The sequence below is a fragment of the Amphiprion ocellaris genome, chromosome 13 (assembly GCF_022539595.1).
Source record: "Amphiprion ocellaris isolate individual 3 ecotype Okinawa chromosome 13, ASM2253959v1, whole genome shotgun sequence".
In the NCBI taxonomy this organism is placed as follows: domain Eukaryota; kingdom Metazoa; phylum Chordata; class Actinopteri; family Pomacentridae; genus Amphiprion; species Amphiprion ocellaris.
In genome coordinates, this window is record NC_072778.1 from 2424179 (window position 1) to 2451018 (window position 26840).

The window sequence follows — 26840 nt, forward strand, 5'->3', positions numbered from 1 at the left end:
GACCACTGATAAACAGACCGGATGAAGCCGGTCAGTTAGCTTGTCTGTAGCTGTGTCCAGATTCAGCTGCGAGTTTCTGCGTCAATAACGAAGAATCCCTGGTCAACTCGTCAGTTCGTGTTTTTTGCAAGCGCCGTTCCTCGCCTGACAATTTGAGGTGAGTGCTGCAGCCGCCCGTTAAAAGCTGGCTAGGTGAAGCTAACTCTTAGCTAGGTGAAGCTAACTGTTAGCTAGGTGAGCTAACTGTTAGCTGTGGAGCTAACCTGGTTCTGTAAATCCACCTGCAGGTTTTTCACAGTTTAAACGTTAATAAAGAGCTTTGAATCCACCTGAACCAGCAGAACAAACCTCGGTGTTCTTGTCTTTTCTTGCTTCATTTGTCGGTGTGTCGATAAATCTGCACGATACTGGAACAACTGAGAGAAAACATTTAGCTTTTCTCTGCTACATGTTGGTAAAATGCAGGAATCTTCAGGAGGTGAGTTCAATAACTGTCTGGGAAACATCAGTCATTCCAGAAGGATATTTTTCGGGGAGTGCATCTGCAGAGGAAATAAAAAATAATTTAAAAAAGAAGTTTGGAATCTTCTATGGTTTAACGTTGACAACAACAACAGGGTTTGTTTTTCAAGAACGAAACTATCAGAGAAACTGTTTCTGGTTCTTTGTCCATCTAAATTATTTCCATTCAGCTGATGAGGGCTGCACCACTAACAACAATATCAGAATTATTCTTAGAATTTATTTTGACATCACTATTATTCACCATTTATTGATTTTAGAGTGTTTTAAACAGACTTTTACTTTCATGTTGAGCTACATTCCTGCTAATAAACAAACAGAAAATAATTTTAATTTGAATCAGAGCGTCTCTGAAAGGTTAAATAAAAATCAGTAGGAACAGAACCTGAACATCTGCTTATCTGCAGACACCGCAGTTTCTCTAAACGCCTCACAGTCATCAGCAGCTGCTGCATTTTCCAGATGTTCCCTAAACGCCTCACAGTCTCTGTGGCCAGAGAAACTGCTAGTCTCCATCAGTGAAATTAAGCTGAGACCAGGTGAGTTTATCTGGATGGGCTGTTTTCACTGTTGATCATTTAATCGTGGGAAGTTACAGTACATCTCCACATTTCAGGACACTAGCTACCCTCACAGCGGCTAATGCTATGCTAACGTCTCGTGGCTAGGTTAACAGGCAGCCACAGATTAACCTGAAAAAGTCTGGAGAACAATAATTAAAGCTTTACAATCTGGACCTTCGTGGGATTTAAAGGAATAGAATAGAAAAAGATTTAAGAAAATAGAGAAGATCAGTCGACAGAAGTTTAGGAGACAAACTTGTTGATCTAAATCAATTGATTGGACAAGAAACACGAGCTTCATGTCGCAGCAATGTCGTCGCTCCTGTTTGTATTTTACATATTCAGGTTTAATAATCCTTATTCATGAAGAAGTCAGGCTATAAATGACAGGCTGCTGCTATCAGATGCTGCTAATGTGTAACATTTAATTTCTATTGGTTCCAGATATCAGGTGTCAGTCTTTATTGATAACCAATCGTCTGTATCGGTGCTGAAGGCCCGTTTCATTTAACCCCTCGTTGTGTTTCTTCCTTCATCAGTTTCAGTCCTGAACGCGTCTCGTTGCCCTCAGACTGTTGTCATGGTTTCAGCTGTTTTCTTTCAGGACAACTCGTCCTCCAGCATCACATGTTTCATCTCCTGTCTTCCCTGACACCTTCTGTCTGCAGGAAACGCTGCGAGCGTTTCTCCACAGCCTCCTGCCATGTCTCACAACTACCCATACAGACGGTCTGACACCGACCTCCGTCCTGATCCTGGACCTTACAGCTCTGCAGACCGCCGACACCCATCCAGCGACTTTTACAGGCCTCAGGAGTCCTTCTCCTACCCGTCGTCTTCCTCCTCCTCCTCCAGGGCGGCGCTGCAGCCGGCGGCGTCGCAGGACGGCGTTCTGAGCATCCTGAGCAGCTGCGGTCTGGAACCTGAAGATCTGGCTCTGCTGGCCAAGCTGCCGGAGGACGTCCTGACCGTCGAGTCACTGCCGCACATCCTCAAACAGATCAAAGGCAAAAGAGGCAGCGTCAACCTTTTCCCATCTAGCGCTCCATCATCATCATCATCATCCTCTTACCTCGCAGGCTCCGCCCACCGACCCCCCAGCACCTTAGACTGGGACCAGCCCCACAGCCAGCCGGTCCAGTACCCGCTGCACCTCATATCGTCCACTTCTCTTCCATCTAATCAGGACCACTGGGGCACTTCCAGGACCCGCAGAGCAGACGCTCCATCATCCTCATCTTCATCCTCAGGCTTCTCGGTGGACTACCACCACAGACCAGGCCCCTCTGACTATGGTAAGACTGGTCCAGGTCCCTCTAAGGACCGCCCCTCTTTCAGCCCAGCAGAGCAGGGAACCAGAGCTCGTCCTTCTCGCTACTCTGAGGCCCGACCGGCCGATTCCCGAGCAGCTCCTCCTCCTAAAGCGAAACCCCAGGAGGGGCGTCGGGAGTCCGGCTCTTCTTCCAGCAGAAGCGTCCGACCCTTGGTCTCCATGCCCTTCATGAAACAAGCTCTGGACTTCCACGGGACAACTCCGCCGGCGTACCCGTACTCGTGCTCTCTGTGTCAAATCACTGTGCTGTCAGAGAGGGTAAGTTCACCTGCGACTCTCGGGGGGAGGGGAGATCTGTGAGCTGCAGCAAAGGATGATGGGAGCTGCAGCCGTCGGCTGTAAGCGGAGCCACGTCGCTCATTTCCTTTTTGTTTTCTTCAGGTTTGGATTCAACACATCAATGGCACCCTGCATGCAGACGGACAGCTCAGCCTCCTGCAGCAGTAAGTTCAACATCAGCTGCTTCTGTTTCTGCTGCCTGCAGAGTCAAGCCTTTAGGAGCAGAACAACCAGGACTAGGAGGAGAGAACTCAGAAATGTCTTCAGTGCAGAATCACACAAATCTGAAAAAAGTTTATTTATATATTAATTTTCAAAGATATTACCAACACCTGTGTAAAATGGACATATGGGTTTATAATAATATCTTCTTCTAATAACTTCGTTCTTTCTCTTCTCCAGGTTTCCTGACTGGGACTGTCGCATGGAAACCGTCACCAGGTCAGTAAAACATTAAACTTCATCACCTTGAAGTAATTAAAATTAATAATCCGAATCAAAGGATCTGCAATCAGCTGCTGTTTGGGGCCAATAAACGGCCGATAATGAAGCTGAATTAACAGCAAATGTTAAAAATATTACACAAAATATAACTCAAATATTCGTTCAATACAGAAAACAAAGTTTTAAAATGTCAATAATGATTTAAAATATCTTAAAGATGTCTGATAAATATTAGTACAGTGTCAAAATGTTAATTAAATGTTCAAAAAAATTCAGAAAATAATGTCTTAAGCATTTTTATAAATAGTTTTAAAAGATCTGAAAATGGGGGAAAAAACGAGTAAATGACAGAAGAATACTTTAAAAAAATGTCTAATAGATGCCTGAGAAATATTAATAAGTGTTGGAAAAAAATATCTGAAATGTTTTTTAAATTGTCCAAAATATCATGTCAAAAATATTGTTACATAATACGGAAATAATATTTAAATGTCAGAAAATAATGTCTGAAAATAGTTTTAAAATGTCCAATAAATTTAAAGTATTTACTAATGATGAAAAACAACAGTTTAACAAAATGATTCATAAAATGTTTTTGAAAAAATCAGAAATTGTTCAAAATTGAAAACAAACAAGCAAAAAACCCCTAATAAAATCTGAAATACCAGTGAAAATAGAATCTAAGCTCCAAATCCATGTGCTTTAATTTAATTGAACCTTTCTGCTGCTTCAGGGAGGACGACCAATCAAAGAGGAGGGACGATAAGAAACCCTCCCCGCCACGGCAGACGTCCGATCAGAGCCAAAGTAAATCCACCATTTTGATCTTTATCAGATGATGGGGTTGTGCTTCTTGTTTCTGACGTATTTCTTGTGTTCTGCAGAATCGCAGACGAACCAGAAGCTGCAGAAGGTAAAAAGTGAAACCTGTCAGAAGTAGTGTTTTCGCTGCTCCTGCTTTAAATAATGGTGTTTGTTTTGTGTCAGACTGCAGATCAAGGAAAAGTGGTTTGTGTGAAGTTTCCGGCTCAGTCTGTGGACGAGACGTATCTGAGGAAGCTGACGGAACCGTTTGGAAAGATCCTCAAGATCCTCATGTTTCCGTCTTTAGTGAGTCCACCGGCTTCATGACGCATTCAACACGTCACAGATATGAAGAAAGCGCTTCAGAACATCTGGTTCTTCATCTCCAGTAACTGAGTTGTGGTGAAAACTGACACTACATTGACTAAAAAAAGCTGGAAAGTCACCACAAACATGGCCAAAATTACTACAAAAAGAGCCAAAACTACCCTGAAAGGTTCAAATATGCCAGGAAAAACACCCAAAATTACCACAAAAAGGACCAAAACTACCACACAACAGGTGAAATTACCCCAAAAAGAATCAAAATTCCCCTGAAGCGTTCAAATATGACAGCAAAAACTTGCAAAATCACCACAAAAGGGCCAAAATCACCACAAAAAGGACCAAAACTACCACAGAACTGCTGAAATTACAACAAAATCTTAAATTCAACACCACAAAATCAACCAAAATGGACTGAAGTTCCTTCCTGACCTCCTCAGAACATCTGGTTCTCCATCTCCAGTAACTTTATCAATGATCAGAGTTCTACCTTCAGACTGGGAATATTTTCCTTCAAGTCCATGGAGGTGGGTCCAGATTTATCACTTTTTAATGGACTTTTTCCATCATTTCTGGGCCTCAGACCTTCATGAGTCCAGCAGGTAGACATGTGACATTTTAGGAGAAAAAACATTTGAGTTCTGGTAAAAACTGACACCAGATCAGTTATTTAAAACACGTTATTTCAAATAAAAGTTCTACATTTTAAGGCTCATTCATTCAGATGCTGTTTGACAGCTCTTCTTATATTCTGAGTTAAACATTGCTGTAAACCTGCAGGCATTCTTGGAGCTCGGCACCCTCGACCAGGCCAAAGACTTGGTGAAGTTTCATGTCAACTATCCCCCGACTGTGAACGGAGAGAAGATCGAGTTCAGCATCTCCAACACCTTCAGCTTCCTCCGGGTAGGCTGTCTGGAGAACCAACGCAGTGGTTGGTTTGAGTCTGAAGTCAGAGTTTTCAGTGTCATGAAGGTGGCTCTGTTTTAACCTGCTAGATCTCCATGGTAACTGATGCTGTGGAGCTAGGTCTCCATGGTAACTGATGCCGTGGAGCTAGATCTCCATAGTAACTGATGCCGTGGAGCTAGATCTCCATGGTAACTGATGCCTCGGAGTTCGATCTCCATGGTAACTGATGCCTCGGAGTTCGATCTCCATGGTAACTGATGCTGTGGAGCTAGCTCACCATGGTAACAGATGCTGTGGAGCTAACCTGATCCAGGTTCTGTTCTGAGTTTAATTTAACTGATGTCTTTTTGGATATTTTAAAACAGTTTTTCATTCATTGAAAATTACTTCTCACATTTAATATTTTGTTTTTAATATATCGTATGACTTTTGATTAATACTTAAATAATAATCATTTTATTTTGAACATTCATTTTGTTATTTTTTTGTGAAGTTATTATTTATGTTATCTGTCATATTATAATATTTCTGGCATTTTATTAATATTCTTCTGACATTTCCCTGACTCATTATTATCAGACATCTTTCAAACATTTATCTATTATTTTTGAGATATTTTTTGATATTGAAAATGTCCGCTAGTGTTCGGCTCTCAGACCTCTATAATCACTACAGAGTCATTATTAGAGTTTAACTTTAAAGAGCTTTATTCTCCTACTTTCACTTTCCGGTGTGTCCGTCATCCTTCTCAGTCTATATTTTGTCTTTTCAGAGCTCTCAGGTGGTGAGTTTCAGTCCAGCTCCAGCCGGAGAAGACGGACGGTCAGATCTGCTCAGCATCGTGAAACGCTTCGGCCTGCCGCTCTACACGCTGTTTCTGCCGTCCATGGTGAGATCTGACTGCAGCACAGTTCAGTCTGCTAACGCTCTGATAACAGGTGATACAGGACAGTTAGGAAGCTGTTGGAACATTGAACATCCAGCGTATATCTGGGATTCAACCAGCCACTCCTTTACTTACAACTGTACCGTTTAATTCTGACTCGTCTCAGCTCTAGTTCTTTATCATTGTTTCTCCTCAGTTCAGCAGATCTCCATTGTCCTCCTTAGACTCTCAAATGAAGTTTAAAGTCTTCGTAATGATGTTGTAGAATCTTGAACTGGAGGTCTGTCTGGTAAAAATGGAAATAACGGATATGTTTAACCAGAGTTCTGACTCGGAGAAATGCAGCTAATATCTGTAGTTAAGGCAGGAGCTAGGGCGAGTAGGAGGCAGCTTGATTTTCAAACATACTGTGACACTGCGACCACAAATATCAGCTGTTTTACCGCCATGACCGAGCAGCCAGAGGACGAAACTGTAGAAAATTTAACCACAAGTTTCTGACAAATGAAGCTGTTCTCCACAAATTTCTCCCGATGGCATCTTTCCGTTTCATCTTCTAACCGTCTGATCCACCCCAGCAGCCGCCATTACTTCTGCCAGCTCTGTTTAGACGCTCTGCTGGACCAGCATCCAATGGGAAGCCTCCAATGAGCAGCCTCCAGGTTCATGGTTTGTTTTTATGTTTCAGGCGTTTGTCGAGATGAAAAATGTTTTGGACGCTCAGAAGCTGGTTGATTATTATTCGACCAACACTCTGAGGATCAGCAGCAACTCCATCAAAGTCTCGTTCTCCGGAGAGTTCAAGAGCCTCATGTGAGCAAACCGACCCGGCGGGAAATCAATCGGTCGATTCTGATCAACGGATTATTGATTATTCCTGATTCTGGTCTGTTCTGTCCTTCAGGAATGTTCCGTCTGCAAAGAGGTACGAGGAGGAACCCCCTTCAGTCAAGAGGGCGAGAAGTTCAAGTCGAGAGAAAGACGAGAAGTCAGAGACCAAGAGGACGAGGAGGGAATCCAGCAGAGACCGTAAGACAAGGTCCAGATCCAGAGAAAGATCTAAAGAAAGATCTGGCCGACACCGGAAGAGTAGATCCAGATCTAGAGACAAATCCAGCAGCACGTCCTCCAGGAAGAACAGGTCCAGATCCAGAGACAAGTCTAGCCGAAGTAGGCGGACCAGAACAAAGTCCAGGTCCAGGTCCAGAGATAAATCAAGAACAAAGTCCAGTAGAGAGACCAGATCCAAGTCCAGGGAAAAGTCAGACAGAGAGAAAAAGAGCAGATCCAGGTCCAGAGAGAAGACCAGCAAAGAGAAACGGACCGAACCTGGGTCTGAGTCCAAGTCCAGGGACAAGTCCAGTACCGGGCCGACCGTGGAAAAGATGGTGGAATCAGGTAACCTGACCGAGAACCACCATGACTACAAGGAGAGAGAAACCTGAAATGTCTTCTGTGCAGTATGACAGTTAATTTAGCAAAAACAGAAAAAAATAAACATTTCATTGATTATTTATTTTCAAGAATCTAACAAACAAATTTATCCAAAATGTGTTAAGGTGCATGTCCACATGATCCGTAGTTACTCATGCCGCATGCTGGTTGTGTCGCGGTGCGTTTTGAGCTATGTTGCGGTGCGTCGCCCCCGTGTTGCTTGGAGCTCACTTGCATAAAGTAGACCCGATTTCTACTTTATGCAAATGAGGCGCAAGGAGTGGCAGTCCGACGTCGTCTAAACGATCCGTTGTTGAACTAAAACAAGGACAGATTCAGCAGCTCATTTCTCACCTCAAATGCTTCAAGAAATATTTTTCGCTGAACTGTTTTGAACTGTTTTCATTTGGTCTGACACCTCTACCGGACTGAAGATCCGAACGGCTGTCATGTGACCACCAATAGTGACACGCCACATTCAGATGCGGTGCGTTTCCATCCAAGGAAAAACACCTCACCATTAGTACCCCTGCATAATCGGCTGACAGTTTAGTGTGATTTTGGTGGAGAATGCGGGCACGATTCATCGATGAAAGCGACTGGGTGGAAAAGGTCCATCTATGCGGAACCAATTATCTGAGCTGTAGTGTTAATGTTGGCACAACAATACTCAAACTGCGCTGTCACGGTAACCGTCCCCAATTCATTCTACTTAAACCACGATGATTAGCTGTCAGAAGTTGGAGAGAAAAGAGAAATGTTGGACGAAAAAGAAAATAGGACAGGAGACAAACAAGATACAACCTCCTGGAAAAAGTCAAGAAAGTGTGACGAGGCTTATCTTGGTCTTGGCTTCACAGCCAATACGGTAGGAGGTGAAGAGAGTCCTGTGTGTGTTTTATGTCAGAAAACTGTCACAGTACGAGACCAAACTAATTAATAAGACACATGGAGACATTACATCCCAGTCACGTCAAGAACCCACTTGACTTCTTTCAGAAAAAACCTGATGAGTACCGTCAGCAGGAACATCGCGTGGTAAAAGCTGCATCAGTGAACGGCAAAACACAAATAGAGTCATACAGAATCGCCACGTGCAAGAATCCACATACAGTAGCTGAGGTTCTCATACTCCCCTTGATGTGGTGTCAACAGTGATTGATGAGACAACCGCTGCAAAATTGTTCTTTGGTCAAATATCTGCACACAAAGTTATTGGGGGGGCGTGAAAGTTTTTTTGTCCTCCAAAGGGGGACCTGACAGAAAAAGTTTGAGGACCACTGTCTAATCCTTAAATCTACACAACGATTCTTCCAGAGTCCAGGTCTGAAGATGAACCAGCTTCTCTTAGTGACTCCAAACCTGAAGCTACAGACACAGAACAGACAGAGGAGGAAGCAGAGTGAGTTCCTGTTGTTCTTCTAAATCAACAAAGAGTGAAAACTGTGAAGCAGCAAACGAACAACTTAAACAGAATTGTTTGGAATGTGTGTCAGTGGTGTTGTTCCACTGTCTCAAATTTTACTCAGCGTTAACGCATTTGTTACTGAGGACTCAAAACTACGTTTTGTAAAATATTATGGATTAATTTCGAGGTTTTTGTCTGTGTTCTGAACCGGGAATTTGTGTAATTTTCCCCAAAAAGTGTCTTTCCTGGGAAGCCATTTTAAGGTTTCAGTATAGAAAAAAATTATTTAATATGTAGTACCTTATTTCCTACTAGAAATACAGTCTTTCACCAACATTTGAGTCCTCTGACCTGAGTAGAAGTTGATGTGCAACCCATATGGAAAGTAAAGAGTCCAGTTTTGTTATATTTTGACAAAATGGTGACGTGGTAGGAGCATAAATACAGACGTACATCTTGCCATACTTTCCACTGATGTTAGACAGTTGGTGAAAAGTCGACCAAAGAAAAATTCAGCCAAAATGTTTTACAGAATTTAGTTTGTGGTCTCTAATACTTAAATTCTAACATAATCTGAGACGATGCAGTGACATATTTCCTGAATTCTGTCTTGAGTTGACGCGGACTGAACCAGATTTAAAGACATCAGTGTGATCACCTGCAGGGTTTCTGCAGAGGAGAGCGACATCGAGGGGATGGAGGTGATCGCAGAGGACGGAGAGGATCTGGAGGAGGAGGAAGAAGAGGAGGAGCAAGAGGAGGCTGCCGAGGAGAACGACAGTCCACAGTCACTGGAACAAGGTAGAAAACATAGTCGCATTGTTTCTGAAGAGTGACTCCTGATAAAAGACGAAATTTAAAGTGTTTGACTTCCTTATAGGTGAGGAGGAGGAGGAGGAGGAAGAGGATGAAGAGATTGAAGATCAGGTGGAGGAGGAAGACGGTTGTGGGATGAAGAAGGAAGAATCAGAGGAAACAGCAGAGACTCAGGAGAATGAGGTACAGACAGACCCGAAGGTTTACCTGCTGTCATGGTGCTCAGGTGTTTCACTGTGGGCGGAGCTCTAATCAGACATAGATGCAGATGGTTCACACAGAAACAGGATTCTTGTTTTACACTCACCTTAGGACTGGTTTAGGACTTGGTGTTGGAATTTGTTTTAAGAGTAAAGTCTGACTGGTTTTTGATTCGGTTTTAGAAGAGATTTAGACTGGAACGAGTTTAGACTGGTTTTGGACTTCTTTAGGACTAGGTGTAAGACTTGATGTTGGATCTTGTTTTGGGAGATTGTTTTGGACTACCTGGACTGAATTCAGACTATTTTAAGCCTAATTTTAATTCTAGTTTTGGACTAAATTTAGACTAATTTTAGACATATTTTAAGCCTGGTTTTGGATGGGTTTAGGGACCTGGTGTTGGACTTCATTGTAGGACCTGGTTTAGGGACTAAATCTAGACTGGTTCATTGGGTTTTATACTGTTTTTTTAATCAGGCTTTGGTCTTAGATTTCAACCATTTCTTTATTTGATTATGGACTGGTTTATTCTGGTTGTGACTATTTGTAGACAGGTTTTGGACCTTGTTATAGCAATTAGTTTTAGACTGGTTTTTAATTAGTTTTGGATTTAGTTTAGAGCTGTTTGGACTTGTTTACAGCTTGATATTGGAAATAGTTTTAGGGCCTCGATTTGGACTGGCTTTTGATTGGTTTCAGATCTAGTTCCAATCTGATTTTACACTGATTTTTCATCTGGTTTTAGAAAGGTTTGAAGATATGGGTAATATTTCAAACACCTGAACTGACTCAAACTTTGCTTGACACTGTGGTTGATCATCGCTACCGAACTTGTTTCCAATTGAAAATGTGTTTCCTTCATGTTAAAGAAACCTGTAAAAACACCAGCATTAACGTATTGTTTAGCTTGGATGGAACCAGTGTGTCGTCTAAATACTGACATGAACTGGTCACCAAGTCTGCCTGCTTTCTGGGCCTATGTAAGTCCTATATAACTGTCAGAGCCAAAATGATCACGATTTGTTTTGGCATTTTTCATGCAAAGAAACTCAAACTAAGCCTAACTTCAGCCTCTCAAATGAGGATTATTCTTCTAAATGACATGTATTTGGACTTTTGGTCGAACAGATCAAGATGTTTGAAGGCATCATGTTGGGCCGTGATGGGGATTTTAAAATCTAATCTGCAGTTAACAGCTGCAGCACAGAGCCTGACTGAACGTGTTTGATGCTGATTCATTTCCTTCTTTGTGTTTAACAGGAACCAGACTTTCCAGTAGACCTGGAGAACTGTATTACTCTGGATGAACTGGACGAAGACAAGTCTGATCAAGGTAGACGAACAGGAGGTCTGGAGATGGAAAAACATGATGAAACAGTTGAGTCCTGTTTTGTTTTAATCTCCTGTTTGTTTGTTGTAGATGACAGAGTCCGAGATGAACCGAAGGTATGTCCTGCTCCTAATGAAACCATCTGTTTTGTACGTCCGACATGCTCCTGGTGTTGGATTAGTAATAATAATGTTCTTTGTTTGCAGCCAGTGCAGTCCAGCAGAGTGCTTTACTTTACCAACCTGCCACCGCAATTCTCCAACTCCGAGTTCCTCAGTCTGGTGAGAGACTTCGGGATGGCGGTGCGCTACATCCTGATCCACGGCCAACAAGAGGTCTGAACAACTCAACAGAAACTATTTTAATTACAATCAGTCTGATCTTGTCAAACTTATGATTTTCCTGCTGTGAAACCACCTTGTTGGCTTCATTTTAGAACTGAGTATGTAACTGTCAGCAAAGCAGAAATATGACAGATCCACAGGCAGTTATTGACACTGATCATCTGGTTACCATGGCAGCTGGTTTGGGGGGATATAAAAGGCAGCAGGTCAACAGTCGTATTGATTTATTTGATGGATAAACTTGGTTCTGGACTTACTTTTGATTTGCTTTGGGCTGGTTTTGGAGTTGATTTTGGAGTTCTTTTGGACTTGGTATTGTCTGCCCATCCATCCATCCATCGTCTTCTGCTTATTCGGGGCCAGGTCGCGGAGGCAGCAGACAAAGCAGGTCATTCCAGATGTCCCTCCCCCCAATGCTTTCCAGCTCTTCCTGGGGGATCCAGAGGTGTTCCCATGCTAGAAGAGATATATCATCCCTCCAATCCCCCCCGGCCAAACCACCCCAACTGGCTCCTTTTGATGCGAAGAAGCAGCGCCTCTACTCCAAGCTCCCTCCAGATGTCTGAGCTTCTCACCCTATCTCTAAGGCTGAGTCCAGCCACCCTGCAGAGGAAGCTAATTTCAGTCGCTTGTAAACGTGATCTTGTTCTTTCAGTCACTACCCACAGCCCATGACCATAGGTGAGGGCTGGGACATAGATGGGCTGGTAAATTGAGAGCTTCGCCTTGCTGCTCAGCTCCCTCTTCACCGCGACTGTTGAATACAACGCTTTCATTACTGCTGACGCCGCACCGAATTGCTTGTACCAGTGAGCCTGGTACCACATACTCCCGCAGTACCCCCAATAGAGCCCCTCAGGAGACCCGGTCGTAGGCCTTCTCCAGATCCAGAAAACACATCTGGACTGGCAGGTCGAACTTCCATGACCCCCTCAGCAGCTCTACAAGAGTAAAGAGCTGATCCACTGTTCCACGACCAGGATGGAATCCGCATTGCTCCTCTTGAATCCGAGGTTCGACAATTGGTTGGCGCCTTCCTTCCAGCACCCTAGCGTAAACTTTATCGGGGAGGCCGAGAAGTGTGATATCCTGGTAGTTGGAACACACTCTCCAGTCCCCCTTTTTGAAAAGGGGGACTGGGGGCCTTGCCACCGAGAAGCTTCTTAACTACCTTGGCTACCTCTGCCATGGATATGGACAAAGATTCCCCCGAGTCTTCAGGCTCTGCCCTCTCTGCAGAGGACATGTTTACCAGGTTCAAGATTTCCTCAAAGTGCTATTTCCACCGCCCAACAATGTCCCCAGTTCTCCGACTGTACACAGCCAGAGTAAAGCCCTGCCTCCCCTTCCTGAGGTGTCGAACGGTCTGCCAGAACTTCCTTGAGGCCAACCGAAACTCCTCCCACACCCGAGTTTGAGCTTCCGCTACTGCCGCAGCTGCTGCCCTTTTGGTCAACCGATTCCCGTCAGCTGCTTCAGGAGACCCCCGAGCAAGCCAAGCCTGAAAGGCCTCCTTCTTCAGCCTGATGGCTTACCTTACCACTGGTGTCCACTAGCTGGTTTTGGGTTGCCGCCGCGACAGGCACCAGTGACCTTCAGGCCACAGCTCCTAACAGCCACCTCTGCAATGGAGGCTTTGAACATGGTTCACTCAGATTCCATGTCCCCAACCTCCCCCGGGATGCAGGAGAAACTCTTCCAGAGGTGAGAGATGAAAACCTCATGGGCAGGGGCTCTGCCAGACGTTCCCAGTTCACCCTCACTACACGTTTGGGTTCACCAGGTCTGTCCAGCAACCTTCCCTGCTATCGGATCCAACTCACCACCAGGTGGTGATCAGTTGACAGCTCTGCACCTCTCTTTACCTGAGTGTCTGAGACATACGGCCGCAGATCTGATGAAGTCGATCATCAACCTTTGGTCTAAGGTGCTCTAGTACCAGGTACACTTATGAGTCATCTTCTGCTCGAACATGGTGTTTGTTATGGCCAGTCTAGACTGACTTGGTATTGTTTTGGATTTCATTGTGAACTTATTTGGGATGTGTTTTGGATTTGCTTTGTACTAGTTTTGGTTTTGTTTTGGACTTGGGCTTCAGTGGATTTGGTTGATCTTCTGAGATTTATGGGATGATTTCTGTCTGTGTTTCAGGGTTTCATAGAGATGTCGAGTTCATCAGAGGCCTCAAAAGCTGCCAGAGAGCTGGCCCTCAAACCCCCCATCATCTTTAACAACTTCCAACCCATCGTCAGCCTCTCCTACAAATACGACCGGCTCAGCCATGGGTCAGAAACTTCTTCCTTACCATCCCTGTTCCTCTTCGTCAGCTTCCTGCTATCGCTCATCCTCTAATCCCTATTTCTGCAGGAACCCTGTACCTTTAGACAGAGGCAGCAGGAGGAGGAGCAAATCCGGAACTTCAGATCGGGACGAAGCCGACAAGAAATTGAAGGGGAAGGAGTCTTTGAAGAAGTCACCAGAGAAAGAGTCGGCATCTAAAACGACTCCAGAGAAGGAGTCAACGTCTAAAAAGACTCCAGAAGAAGATTCAACATCTCCAAAGAAAGAGTCAATGTCTAGAAGGACTCCAGAAGAAAATTCAACATCTAGAAAGACTCCAGAGAAGGAGTCAATGTCTAAACAGACTCCAGAAGAGTCCACGTCTAAAAAGACTCCAGATGAAGATTCAAGATCTAGAAAGACTCCAGAAAAAGAGTCAACATCTGAAAAGACACCAGAAGAGTCAACGTCTAAAAAGACTCCAGAAGATTCAACATGTAGAATGACACTAGAGAATGATTCAACATCTAGAAAGACTTCCGAGAACGATTCAACATCTAGAAAGACTCCAGAAGAAGACTCAACATCTAGAAAGACTGCAGACAAAGATTCAGCATCTATAAAGACTCCAGAGAACGAGTCATTGAGCAAGAAAGCAGAAGAAAAGAACCTCAAAAACACATCAGAGAAGGATGATGCTGGTAGAAACACTCCAGAGAAGAAAACAAGTCCAGAGAACGAGACCCAAAAAAGAGAAGAAACTCCCGAATACGGCTCAGTGTCCCAAGAAACTATGAAGACAGAATCAGCAAAAGACAGAAAAGATCTTGAGATAAAACAGAAACCGGAAGATGATCAGCTGGAAGAGAAGCCATCAGAGGCGGATGAACCAAGAGATAAAGAAGAAAAGACGACTGAAGTTTGTTTAGAGTCTGAAACATCAGAGTCGAAGGTGAAGGATTCAGAGAGTCCAGATCCACCAGTTGGCACCGGAGATGGTCCAAAACCTCAAGCTGAACAGGTATGGCTGATCACACAACAGTTTCCCTCAAAACTCTTTGAACAATATTAAAGTCTTCAATTGTCAATGAGTCACAATCGAACAGTTTGGTTTGTGCAAAATCTGACTTCTGAATCCGTCTCCTTTTAGTGTAGAAAACTTGGTATGTTAAGGTCAGTATGTAGGAAACTCTGTACGTAGAAAATTAGTACGTAGCAAATTATTTAAGCAGTAAACTCTGTTCTTAGGAAACTCAGTACTTAGAAAATTATTATGGGATGAAGAAGAAAGAATCAGAGGAAATGGCAGAGACTCAGGAAGACGAGGTAAAGACAGTCCCAAAGGTTTACCTGCTGTCATGGTGCTCAGGTGTTTCTCTGTGGGCGGAGCTCCAATCGGATATAGATGCAGACGGTTCACACAGAAACAGGGTTCTTGTTTTACACTCACCTTAGGACTGGTTTAGGACTTGGTGTTGGAACTTGTTGAACTAGTTTTGGACTAAGTTGAGACTGGTTTTTGACTTGGTTTTGGGCAGATATTAAAAGGTTTTGGAACTGGTTTAGGACTGGATGTAAAACTTGGTGTAGGACCTGATTCTGGACTATGTTTAGTTAGGATTTAGCCTGTTTAATCTAGTTTTTGTTTCAGTTTTATACTGGTTTGGACGTGTTCTTTGCTTGTTTTTTTTTATTCTGATAGGACCTGGTTTTGGACTAAATTTAGACTAATTTAACCCTTTGATGTGCAACATGGGTCAAAAGTGACCCAAATCCAATGGAAAATGGGCATCTCCTGGCCCACAGAAATGCGTCAAAGCCTGGTTTTGGACTAAATTTAGGCTAGTTTTAGAATAATTCTGGTTTGGGAAGTACGTAGAAAATTAGAACTTCAAAAACTCATCCTTAAAAACCGCCTATGTAGAAAACTCGACAGGTACGAAACTTTGTACGTAGAAATTTCATAACGTTGAAAACAAGACCAGTGAAAACACGAGTCTGAAACATGTAAACGATGAACGAATGGTTTCAGGACGACGACGCTGCAGCGGAGACGGAGCGACAGTCCGAACCTGAAAAACCTGCCAAACCCGTCGGTAAGAAACTCCCTTCATCTCATGTCTTTACTTAACGTTCATCTGATGTCACCAAACGGATTCATGACGTCACACATCGGGCTTCCCTAATTCTGCTGTAGGGATGAAATGATAATAACTTTGTCCAGCTGCGGTGCGTTCACTGTCCCCTCGGTGTTTTCTGTGCTGCAGGTACAGAGTTTGTGCGTCCCGTCGTCGGTTACTTCTGTAAACTCTGTCAGCTGATCTTCGCCGACGAGGACGAAGCCAAACAACAGCACTGCAGCAGCCCGACGCACTACAGCCGATACCAGGTCGCCATGGAAACCAGCACATCAGATCACCGTAGAAACCAGATTTAACGGCGTCAAACTGAATCAGGTTGTTTTGTTGTTTTAGGAGCAGACAGGGAAAGATCCCTGGACGAGCTGAAGGAGAAACTCTGCAGAAAATCCGAAACTCTTTAAGAAGATCTGAACTCCAACACAGCATCTGAGGAAACAGGTTTATTTTCTAAAACGTAAAAATACAGCAAATACGGAGCAAGAAAAAGACGTGACAGGAACAGTTTAATGCAGTGAACCGGCTGGAACTACTTCCTCACTGTATCTATCCACCCTGCAGGCGGAGGGATACAGTTTGTCAAGAAATAGGGCCGCAACATCTCATTTTGTCCTAAGATTTTCAGTTTTCTGTCATGAAGGGGGGGAAAAAACCCAAAATATTCAAAAGGTTGCAGCTCCAGATGGTTCACTGCTGGACATTTTTGAGACAAAACAGTAAAAATAATTGTCACTTTTAGTCCTGAAGTTGACTAATAGAACTAGACTAATAGTAGTTTCATGACTTTGTGGATGAACCGATCAGCTATTTGGTCTCTAAAAGTCTCATTTTGTCCAAAGATGTTCAGTTTGCCGTTATAGACGAAAGAAGCCAGAAGACATTCACATTTATCAAAACAGGTTTGTTCAAAACAAAACAATCAGCTTCACTCGCAGGTAAACGTTATTTAAGCTGGGACTATTTCTCCAAAGAGCGTATCCTTCCACCTTCCAATAGGGGCCTTAAAGTCGCCCTATGGCCTGGTGGAAGGCGGAAGGATACGCTGTCAAAGAAGTAGTCCCACAGACGTGTTAGCTGCTCTCAGGCTTCATGCTAAGCTACGCTAACCTCCTGTCATCACGGCGTTTAGTTCCTTGTTGATCAATTATTGATCCGAAACCCAAACCAAACCACTTTTGGGTTTTTTTTGTTCTTTTTTTTTTTTTAACATTCGTCAAACTAAACGAGGCCTGAAAGTTTATTTTTACCGACAAAAGTATCGATGACGTAAAAGTCAGTCAAGTTTCATTTAACAGCAAATATTGGTGCCGATTCTTTTGTGGATTAATAGTGTTTTTTTGATTTTTTTTTTTTTTTTTTGGTGTGAAAAAATGTTTTAAAGACAAAATAATCAAAAACATAAATATTCGCTCTGCAGAAGCTACAGCCGACGAACCGTCTCTAAATACTGATCGCTAGTTTGGACTTTTTGTTGCTCTGATTGATCAGTATTATACCTGATAATCGATTGCTGTAGAGACGGGAGGATTTAATTTTTTGTTTTTTTCTCCCAAACGGCTGCTTTTGTTTACGACTTTGAGTCTGAGATCAGTTTGAATTTTATTGTGAAATAAAAAGTTGCCTTGTCACGCCGTCGTCTTCCTTCCCTTCTTCTTCTCCAACTTGGTTTGTTCCTTCTCCAGGTATTTCTGAAACGACATGTTTATTTGTCAGTTTGTTTTATTTATTTTGCTGGTTTTCATTTTGTAAATAATTTAAACGTTGGTAAACAGATCATGTGACTCCATCTGTTCGAACATGTTTCTGTGTTTTTTTCACCAAATAAAGAAACAGAAGAAGAAGCTGCTGTTGTGCAGTTATTCATGAATGAAATAAATTAATCACAGGTGGAGAGGGTGGAGCTCCGTCTCACCTGCAGCTTGTCGTAGTGCATCTGGCTGCTGCAGTGAGTTTTCTTGGCCGTTTCCTCGTTGGAGTAAAATAGGAAACAGACCCGACAGTAGTAGCCCATCTTCACGTGTTCCACACCTGGAACAGAAACAAGATCAATAATCAGTTCAACAAAGTCCGTGGTTCACGTTTTCTGAATCTAATGATGTTTTTGGTGGAAAACGTCCAAAAAGATTCAGTTTTCTGTCACATAGGAGGAAAAAGTAATTAAATATCTAAAAAAAAAAAGTAATAAACTATTAATTTAATGTCTTTAAAATAATTATTAAATATCCTAAAAATAATAAAAAAACCAAATAAAAAAAACAATAAAATGTCTTGAAAGTATTAAAAGTAAAAAAGTAAAAGTGAAAGTATTAATTCAAATGTCTTCATAAACATTTACTAAATGACCCAAAAATGAAAATAAAAATATTATGAAAATATATGGAAAATATTTCATAAATGTCCTAGAAATATTAATAAAATGTGTAAGAAATACAATCTTGCTTTTTTAAAAAAAACTAAATATCTAGAAAAATCAATAAATGTCCTAAAAAGTGTAAAAAATTGGGATAAAATATTTCTTTTTTTAAAGTTATTTCTTTTCTACTTTTCGGCTTCATTGAATAGGAGCAGAGTGGAGACAGACAGGAAATGGGGGGAAGACATGCAGCAAAGGGCCGCAAGCAGGAATCGAATCCGGGCCGCTGCGTCGGGAACCAGTCCCTGTACATGGGTCACCCGCTTAACCCGTTGAGCTATACGGGCGCCCAGGATAGAGTATTTTTCAGAATCTTGGAAGAATCCCTACAAATTCTCTTGAATTGTTGCTAAAATCCCGTGAGAGACGACAACTGTAACTAAAGATTATTTTGGCTCTAAATCGTCTCATTTCTCCCTCAACTGATCGTACTGATCAGGGTTTTTATTGATCGGTATCTCCTGACCGATCGGGTTGTCGGGGTCGTAGGCCGGCAGCGGCAGAGACGCCACGCTGGGTTTGGTGTCGGCATCGTTCTGTCCGTTCTGATTGGTCGACGTCTCCATGTCCTCCAGCTGCTCTTCCTGTTTGTCGTCCTGCAGAAAAATTCATCAACACATTATTATGATTATTGTTATTACTGCCTCTAATGGTCCTGCTTCATTCCACATAAAATCAAGTTTATCACTTTTTTAGGACATTCATTCCCACATTTTAGAAATATTTCTAGTAAATTAGAAATGTTATTTGTCTTACTTATTTTATCAGTATTTTTGGGACCATTATTAAGTATTTTAAGGATATAAATAATATTTTCAGAATTTTTTATTTAAGTTTTTTGAGTTTTCCCCCCAAACATTTTATTAAATATTTTAAGGACATATACTTTAGGGACACTTATTATTTTGTTCATTCTTTTTTACTCCCCCCTTCTCTCCAAACCATGGTATTAATATTTTAGAGACACATTTAATATTTTTTGAGATATTTTCTTTATATTTTTGGGACACTTGTCAACATTTTTCTGACGTTTTCACTATTTTTTTTGTTTACTTTTCCCCAACAAATATTTTATTATATTTTTGGGACATTTTAAAATATTTTAAAGACATTTAATTAATATTTTTAGCTTATTCTATATTTATTATATTTAATATTTAACGTTTTAACTAATTATTTTTCTTTCCTTTTCCCCAACCAATATTATATGAATATTTTCCACAAGTTTTTATTAATATTTTTGAGACATCAATTAAATATTATATTTATATTTTGAGGACATACTTAATATTTTTCAGATTTTTCTTATTGACATTTTATGACATTATTTTCCCAAACATTTTAGTAATTTTTTAGGACATTTCTTAATTATTTCTCTGATATTTCATTAGTATTTTTGGAGCAAAACAAATATTTTTCATTAATATTTTAAGGATATATATTTAATATTTTCAGACCTTTCTACTAACATTTTAAAGACATTAAATATTTTTCACATTCTATTAATAAATATTTTTAAGACATTTAAATTAATATTTTAAGGACTTTTTAAGGTATTTTTAAAAACAATTTTTAGGGGATTCTTCCAAAGTCAGAGTATTTTTGTAAATGAATCAGCTGATTCTGAGCTTTTAATCTTTTCAGTTATGATTATTATTAATAAATGATCATTTTCTGTCTGTATTTTCTGTCGTTTTCATCCAGAGCAAACCAGCCAATCAAATAAAACCTCAGAAATCAGCGTTTTATGATCAGAACTTTTAAACTCACATCTTCATTGATCTTCTGCTTCTCATCACAAACTTCAGGAATCTTCTCCGACGACTTTTCTTCTGTCTTTTCTTCGCAGCTCTGAACATCTTCCTCCTTCTTCTTCTCTTCCTCCTTCTTCTCTTCCTCGTTTTTCTCCTCCTCTTCCTCCTTCTTCTTCTCTTCCTCCTTCTTCTCTTCCTCCTCCTCCCCTCCTGTTTCCTCTTTCGGTTTCTTGGCTGGAGGCTCTTCAGGTTGTTGGGAGGCTTTGGGCGGTGAGCTGGGTCTCTTGGGCACACTCGGACATCGATGTCTGAACAAACGATCAAACGTTGATTCATGATTAGTCATTAATAATTTAAATGATTAAAAATTTATTATCAGATACAGACAACTCCTTAATGTTCCACAGGTTGTCGGGAGCCACGTTCTAAAAATATTCAAAAATGTCTGAAAAAATCTCCTGAAAATTTAAATGTCCTAAAATTATTGGTATATTCTGAGGAAAAAAATGATCAAATGTCCAAGGAATATCATGAAAATGTCTGGAAAATATCCTCAGAAATGTAATAAATATATCTAAAAATGTTTTGAAAAATGTCAGAGAATTCTGATAAAATGCTTCTGAAATATCACAAAAATATTAATAAAAGTTGGAAGAATCCCCTAAAAATAAAACGGTCTGAAAAAATATTTAATAATGTCCTAGAAATATTAATGAAATGTGCAAAAAAAAAAAAAAAATTTTCATATATATATACACACACACACACACACACACACACACACACACACACACACACACACACACACACACACACACACACACACACACACACACACACACATCTTTTTTTATTAAAAATTAAAATTAATTAAATATCTGGGAAAATGCATAAATGTCCTAAAAACGTTAATTTAAAAAAAAACTAAAAAAGTTACGAAATATAAGTTATTTCAAACTTAACCTCTGAAATGCTTTGCAGTGAATTAAAAAAAAAAGCTGCTTTTCTGCCTCCAAGCTGTGACTGAACTCAAACACCAAATGAGTGAAAACTGAAATATTCACCAGATTTTCTACTTTCCAATGGTCCTTGAACACATCACTTGTGACGTGTGGTTTAATTGGTAAAATTAACCAAAAATGGGATAAAATATTAATAATATTAATAAATGCTACTACTACTAATAATAAAAATAACGAGGCTGCAGAAGGTGGAACCCACCCGTGTTTGAGCTGCCGGTACTTCCTGCTCACGTAGACCGTCAGACGTTTCCCGTTGAACCTCGGTGGCTTGACTTTGTAACTCTCCGCCATCTTCTCGGCGTCCTCGGCTCGTTCCATCTCGATGAAGCACTGAGGACGGACATGGAGACGGCGTTAAGCGGTGGACAGTTTGAAGCTGAAAGCATCTGGGCGCTCCCTTACCTCTCTCCGGATCCGGTTCACGAAGTATTTGCGGACTTTCCCGTGAGGTTCGGCCAGCTTCAGGATGTCCTCGTCCGAGTATTTGCTGCTGGGGATCTGACCGACGTAGACGACTCTGCTGGAGCCGCACTGAACCACAAACACAAAAAACACTTTAAACAGCCTGAAAAACTATTTAAAATAGAATAAAATACCGTTTAGAGATGAGGTTTCTCACTTTTTGGCATTTTAAAGGACTAATAATGATTCATTATTGTCATTTTGAGACTAGCTGGAGTCGTTTTGGACAAATTTCAAGTCCTTTGATGAAAAATGTCCAATCGTGTTGAAGAAGTTTCTAGTCATTTTGGACAAATTTGGGTCACTTTAGCTAAAACAGCAAAAACCCTGAACTCTGTTTTGCCATAGTTGTCTCTCATCAGATTCTACTGATGCTAGAGCCTCAAAAATTGGAGAAATGTCAACCAAACACTGGATTTTTAGTAGAAAACATGGATCCATCCATATATATACACTGACAGGAACTTTCTAAGGCGACAACAGCAGCCTTTTGTTGAATATTTTGCACTATATTCCATTTCTAAGACCCAATGATTACTCATTCCTGTCATTTTGGTCAATTTCAAGTCATTCTGGGCAGATTTCAAGTCACTTTGCACGGTCTTTAACTCATTTTGGAGAATTACTTAGTCATTTTGGACAAGTTCCAAGTTATTTTAGATACATTCTAAGTCAAAATATCCAAAAAACTCGGACTTTGTCTTGCCATAGTTGCTGCACATCAAATCTTATTAATGTTAGAGCCTCAGAAGTTGGTGAAATGTCGACCAAAGACTGGATTTTTAGGAGGAAACATGGATCCATCCATAGATATACACTTACAGGAACTTTATGGAGACACAACACCAGCCCTGACTGAAAATTTTGCAGTTTTTTGTTCCATTTTCAAGGGCCAATAATTTAAAAAGTGTCCTCTACTGGATCCATTCGATCATTATAATCTGCTGGAAACTGTTCCGTTTGTGTCTTTACCCAGTGTCATGGCTTTAGGAGTTTTATTTCTGGAGATATTTAACCTTTAAATCGGCTTCTCGGGCCTTTATGTGGGTCAAAATATAAACATCTGCAGGTTACAAAACAAAACTCAAACAAAATATCTTCCATAACTTAGTTTCGGGTCTGAAATAACCAAATAAACTCCAAACTAAACCTGAGACCGCGGAGCAAAATGTTTCCTGTTTGAAAAGAGACTGAAGCAGACGTTTTCCACCCAACACCTGGAGGAGACTCACCTGGATGGTGGGGTAGCCCATGGAGTGGCTGACCCTCACCGGGCGGCCGCACACCGACGCCACCACGTTGCTGTTGTAGAACTTGGCCATCGCTCGAGCTTCTTCCTCCGAGGCGAACTGAAGGAACGCCTGAGGAGAAGGAAGGAGACAGAAACTCTTTGAGCTGCGTTCAGGTGAGATAAACAGGTGAGTCAGTGGATGTTTACCATCGTACCTCCGGCCGTAAGTCCAGAACCAGGTGTTTCACCACTTTACCGAAAGGTTTGGCGAGTCCCAGCAGCTCATTGAGGAAGTTGTGGCCCCTCCTGAAGCCCACGATGTTGACCACCCTCATACCCTGACACAAACAACAACAAATAAACAAATAACACAGGACAAAGCAACAAAACTTTGTCTTTCAAATATGAACATTTTTAGGACATTTATTAGATTTCTTCACACATTTTATTAATGTTTTGGGTTATTTTTGGATCAATAGTTTTCATATATTTATTAATATTTTTGGATGACTTTTAAAAAATATTTTTACACATTTTTTGAATATTTTGGAGTAATGATTTTCTTTCAATATTTTCACAATTTTTATAATTTTTTTTTGTTTTTTCTTCAATTATTTTCACACATTTTATTAATATTTTCACACATTAATTCATATTGTTGAGTGATTTTCTTTCAGTTTTTTCACACTAATATTTTTGAGTGATTTAAAAATATATATTTACATCTTTTATTAATACCTTTGGGATATTTATTTAATATTCTTCACACATTTTATTGTATTATATATATATTTATTGTATTTGGGTGATTTCTTTTAAATATTTTCACATATTTTACTCATATATTTTGGGGTGTTTTTAAAAATATTTTCAAGCATTTCCTCAATATTTTGGGGTGATTTAATCAATATTTTTCACATATTTCATGAATTATTTTTTTTATTTATATATATATATGTATGTATGTATGTATGTATGTATGTATGTATATGTATATATATATATATATATATATATATATATATATATATATATATATATATATATATATATATATATATATATATATATATATACATACATATATAAATAAATAAAACAATGCTATAAAGGTTTAGGAGACAGAAACTTACCCCTCGCCTTGAGTTATCTGCAGAAAACAGAAATGTGTTAGATTTAAAATATCGTGACAGCAGGAGCAAAACAAACACACAAACATCCTTTAAAAATCAGATCAAAGCTAAATAATATTTCAGGTTTTAGGTACCGATAGCGTCTGACTCCCCGGCTTCGTCCTCGTCTTCTCCCAGTTCGTCCAGCGTCACAAAGTCCTCCATGTTCTCCAGGAAGTCCTGATCAAACTGAAGCAGCAGCAGCAGCTCGTTAGCATCCCTGTTGGTTCTACCTTTACCCAGAATGCACCTAGTTCTGCCGGTTCTCACCATGTGTTCGGGCAGATCTCCCTCCACCGCCTCCGAGCTCTCCGCTGCGTCCACCGTCACCTCGTCTTTGTGTTCGTCCGTCGAGATTTCGGTTTCCAACGGCTCCATTTTGACCTCTGACACCGCCCCCTGCTGGGCTTCGGCCCCGCCCACCTCCCCAGGTGTGTCGGCAGTGATGTCATCAGCGTCAGGAACCTGTAAGCATTTTACCAACGTCACAAGATCATTTTTAGCTCATTTGTTCGCCGCATGTCTTGTTTTTCTTATTTTCAGTCGTTTTCCATTTCTCTTTCTGACAGTTTTGTGTCATTCATCTCATTTCTGTCATTTAATGTCTCATTTTGGTCGTTTGGTGTATAGTTGTTGCCATTTTGTGTCCTGTCTTTCTTGCTGTTGCTGTTTTGGGTCGTGTTTGCGTCTCTTCAGGACAGTTTTGTGTCATTTTTCTCTTCATGTCGAATTTTTCTCCTTTTGTGTGTCGTTTTTGTCTTGGTCATTTTGTGTCTCGTCTGTCTCTTCAGTTTTGTGTCACGTTTCTCATTTTTCCATCTTGCGTCTCATTTTCCTCATTGTGTGTCGTTTTCTCATTTTTGTTAATTTTTCTCGTTTTGTGTCTCAGTTTGTGCCTCATTTTTCTCGTCTTCTGTCTCGTTTTTCTTGTTTTGTCTCGTAGTGTCTCTTCAGGACAGTTTTATGTAATTTTTCTCACTTTTCTCATTCATTTTTCTCATCTTGTCTCATTTTGTGTCGTTTTTCTTGTTTTGATCATTCTGCGTCTTGTTTGTCTCGTCAGTTTTGTGTCATTTTTCTCATTTAGTGTCTTTCTAATTTGTGCTAATTTTTCTCATTATGTCTAATTTTTCCATTTGGTGTCTCATATTTTCTCATTTTGTGTCTCATTTTTCTTGTGTTGGTCATTTTGTGTCTTGTTTGTCTCTTCAGTCTTGTACCATTTTACTTATTTTGTGTCTCATTTTTCTAATTTGAGCTCATTTTTCTCATTTTGTCATTCAACTTGTGTCTAACTTTCTTGTTTTGTGTCTCAATTTCCTCATTTTGTGTCTCATTTTTCTTGTTTGTGCTCATTTTGACCTCAATTTCTTCATTGTGTCTCATTTTTTCACTTTGTTACAAATTTTTTCTCATTTTGTGTCTAATTTTTTCATCCTGTGTCTCATTTTTCTTGTTTTGTGTAGTTTTGTTTCTCATTTTGGTTGTTTGAGAACATTTTTTTTAAACATCACATGAAAAAAAATTTGTTTTTTTTCTGACAGAGCTGAAGATGATTGTGTAATTTTTAAACTCACCTCCTGTTTAACCTCCTCAGACTCCTCCACTGTTTCCTTCACTGACTCCGCCCCCTCTGGCTCCTCCCCCTCGGCGTCTCCATCAGTTGCCTCCTCCTCGCCTCCTTCCTCTCCTCCCTGCAGCACTCCAGACACCTCCTCCTCTTCGTCCTCCTCATCCTCCTCCTTCTTCTTCTCTGCTGCTGCTGCCGGTTTCTCCTCAGGCTTCACCTTGTCGTCGTCCTCCTTCTTCTTCTTCTCGTCTCTGGTCCTGGAGCTGGACTTGGACGAGGAAGTTCTGGAGTTGGAGGACGATGAGGAGGAGGAGACGTTGGCTCTCCTCCGGCTCTGAGCATCTCCTCCCAGCCTGCGGTTCACACTATGGAAAGCACAAAGTCAAAACCCCGCTCACGTATGTAACGAAGGACGTCTCATTTCATCAGTTGTTTTGTGGATTGTGGTCTGATAGGACTAAGACAGGAATGGAGGATGAACAAAAGGGGACAATCAGATTGCATCTGGACTCACTTGAGGGTTTTGTATTTGGCGCAGATGTTGAGGCGGATCGGCCGTCCTTTGATGGTGAGAGGATTCACGCTGTAATACTTCACCAGCATCTCAGCATCCTCCACGGTTCCCAGCTGGACAAACGCCTGAACACAGAACAGTTGAAAAAGCTCAGTTAGCCTTTACTGCACCAACATCTCAGTGTTTCCCCTCTGAGAGGACGTACAGGCGCTCATAATTTGGTCAAAAATGAAGACATAAATCACAGGAACTCCCCATGAACACTTTACCTACAACAGCTGGCAATGCTATGAAGTAACCCAATGTTAATTCCTATTTTTGCACATTTTCAACCCTCAAAACTGAGTATTTGAAAAAAAAAAAAGAGTAAACGGTAAGGAAAGTGAGCTTACAGTGAGGACAAATGAGCCTACAGTGAGGGAAAATTAACCCATAGTAAGGAAAAATGAGGCCACAATGAGGCAAAATGAGGTTGCAGTGAGGAAAATTGAGGCTGCAATGAGGAAAAATGAGGTCACATTGAGCAAAAATGCACCCACGGGTAGAAAAAAATTAGCACACAGTTAGGAAAAACGAGCCAACTGAGGAAAAATGAGGACGCAGTTAGAAAAAATTAGCTAACACTGAGGAAAAAATGAGTCAACATTGAGGAAAAATTAGGCAACATTAAGGACAAATTAGCTA

The 26840-nt window shown here is 40.9% G+C and overlaps 2 protein-coding genes across 7 annotated transcripts in view; one reads left to right on the forward strand and one right to left on the reverse strand.

Annotated features, from left to right (window-relative positions):
* Positions 1-17859, forward strand: LOC111569101 (matrin-3-like). 6 transcript variants are annotated; one of them, XM_035948576.2, is made up of 21 exons: positions 1-157; positions 1754-2676; positions 2800-2861; positions 3100-3138; positions 3875-3948; positions 4026-4054; positions 4129-4251; positions 5050-5175; positions 5954-6070; positions 6756-6880; positions 6972-7465; positions 8819-8903; positions 9574-9710; positions 9790-9908; positions 11187-11303; positions 11463-11591; positions 13752-13885; positions 13968-14901; positions 15913-15976; positions 16148-16269; positions 16355-17859. In XM_035948576.2, exons 2-21 carry the CDS (start codon positions 1789-1791, stop codon positions 16385-16387), a joined length of 3951 nt encoding a protein of 1316 aa, XP_035804469.2. In that variant the 5' UTR covers positions 1-157; positions 1754-1788; the 3' UTR covers positions 16388-17859. The 6 variants fall into 6 exon arrangements, with proteins under 6 accessions (XP_035804469.2, XP_023126835.2, XP_054872790.1 ...); XM_023271067.3 differs by adding an exon at positions 11347-11372 and having other exon boundaries at positions 11187-11259; positions 16148-17859; XM_055016815.1 differs by having other exon boundaries at positions 9574-9712; positions 9798-9908; positions 16148-17859.
* matr3l1.2 (matrin 3-like 1.2) overlaps positions 16447-26840 on the reverse strand; it is a 20206-nt gene continuing 9812 nt past the window's right edge. Inside the window, exons 10-22 of the mRNA XM_023271070.3 lie at positions 26157-26281; positions 25650-26007; positions 24343-24537; positions 24168-24261; positions 24034-24050; positions 23116-23238; positions 22902-23030; positions 21610-21738; positions 21407-21537; positions 20202-20493; positions 18898-19027; positions 17931-18046; positions 16447-17706 (exon numbers count right to left, since the gene is read on the reverse strand). Of these exons, the coding sequence (XP_023126838.2) occupies positions 17644-17706; positions 17931-18046; positions 18898-19027; positions 20202-20493; positions 21407-21537; positions 21610-21738; positions 22902-23030; positions 23116-23238; positions 24034-24050; positions 24168-24261; positions 24343-24537; positions 25650-26007; positions 26157-26281 (1902 nt within the window). The 3' untranslated portion in view covers positions 16447-17643. The remainder of the gene's footprint in view (positions 17707-17930; positions 18047-18897; positions 19028-20201; positions 20494-21406; positions 21538-21609; positions 21739-22901; positions 23031-23115; positions 23239-24033; positions 24051-24167; positions 24262-24342; positions 24538-25649; positions 26008-26156; positions 26282-26840) is intronic.

What these genes read in the sequence shown, in the direction of transcription:
- LOC111569101 (XM_035948573.2), top strand. Translation starts at nt 1,789, where the DNA reads ATGTCTCACAACTACCCATACAGACGGTCTGACACCGACCTCCGTCCT. An exon ending in TCACTGTGCTGTCAGAGAGG is followed by an intron (nt 2,677 to 2,799) that starts GTAAGTTCACCT and finishes TGTTTTCTTCAG; the next exon opens with GTTTGGATTCAACACATCAA. An exon ending in AAAACCTGCCAAACCCGTCG is followed by an intron (nt 15,977 to 16,147) that starts GTAAGAAACTCC and finishes TCTGTGCTGCAG; the next exon opens with GTACAGAGTTTGTGCGTCCC.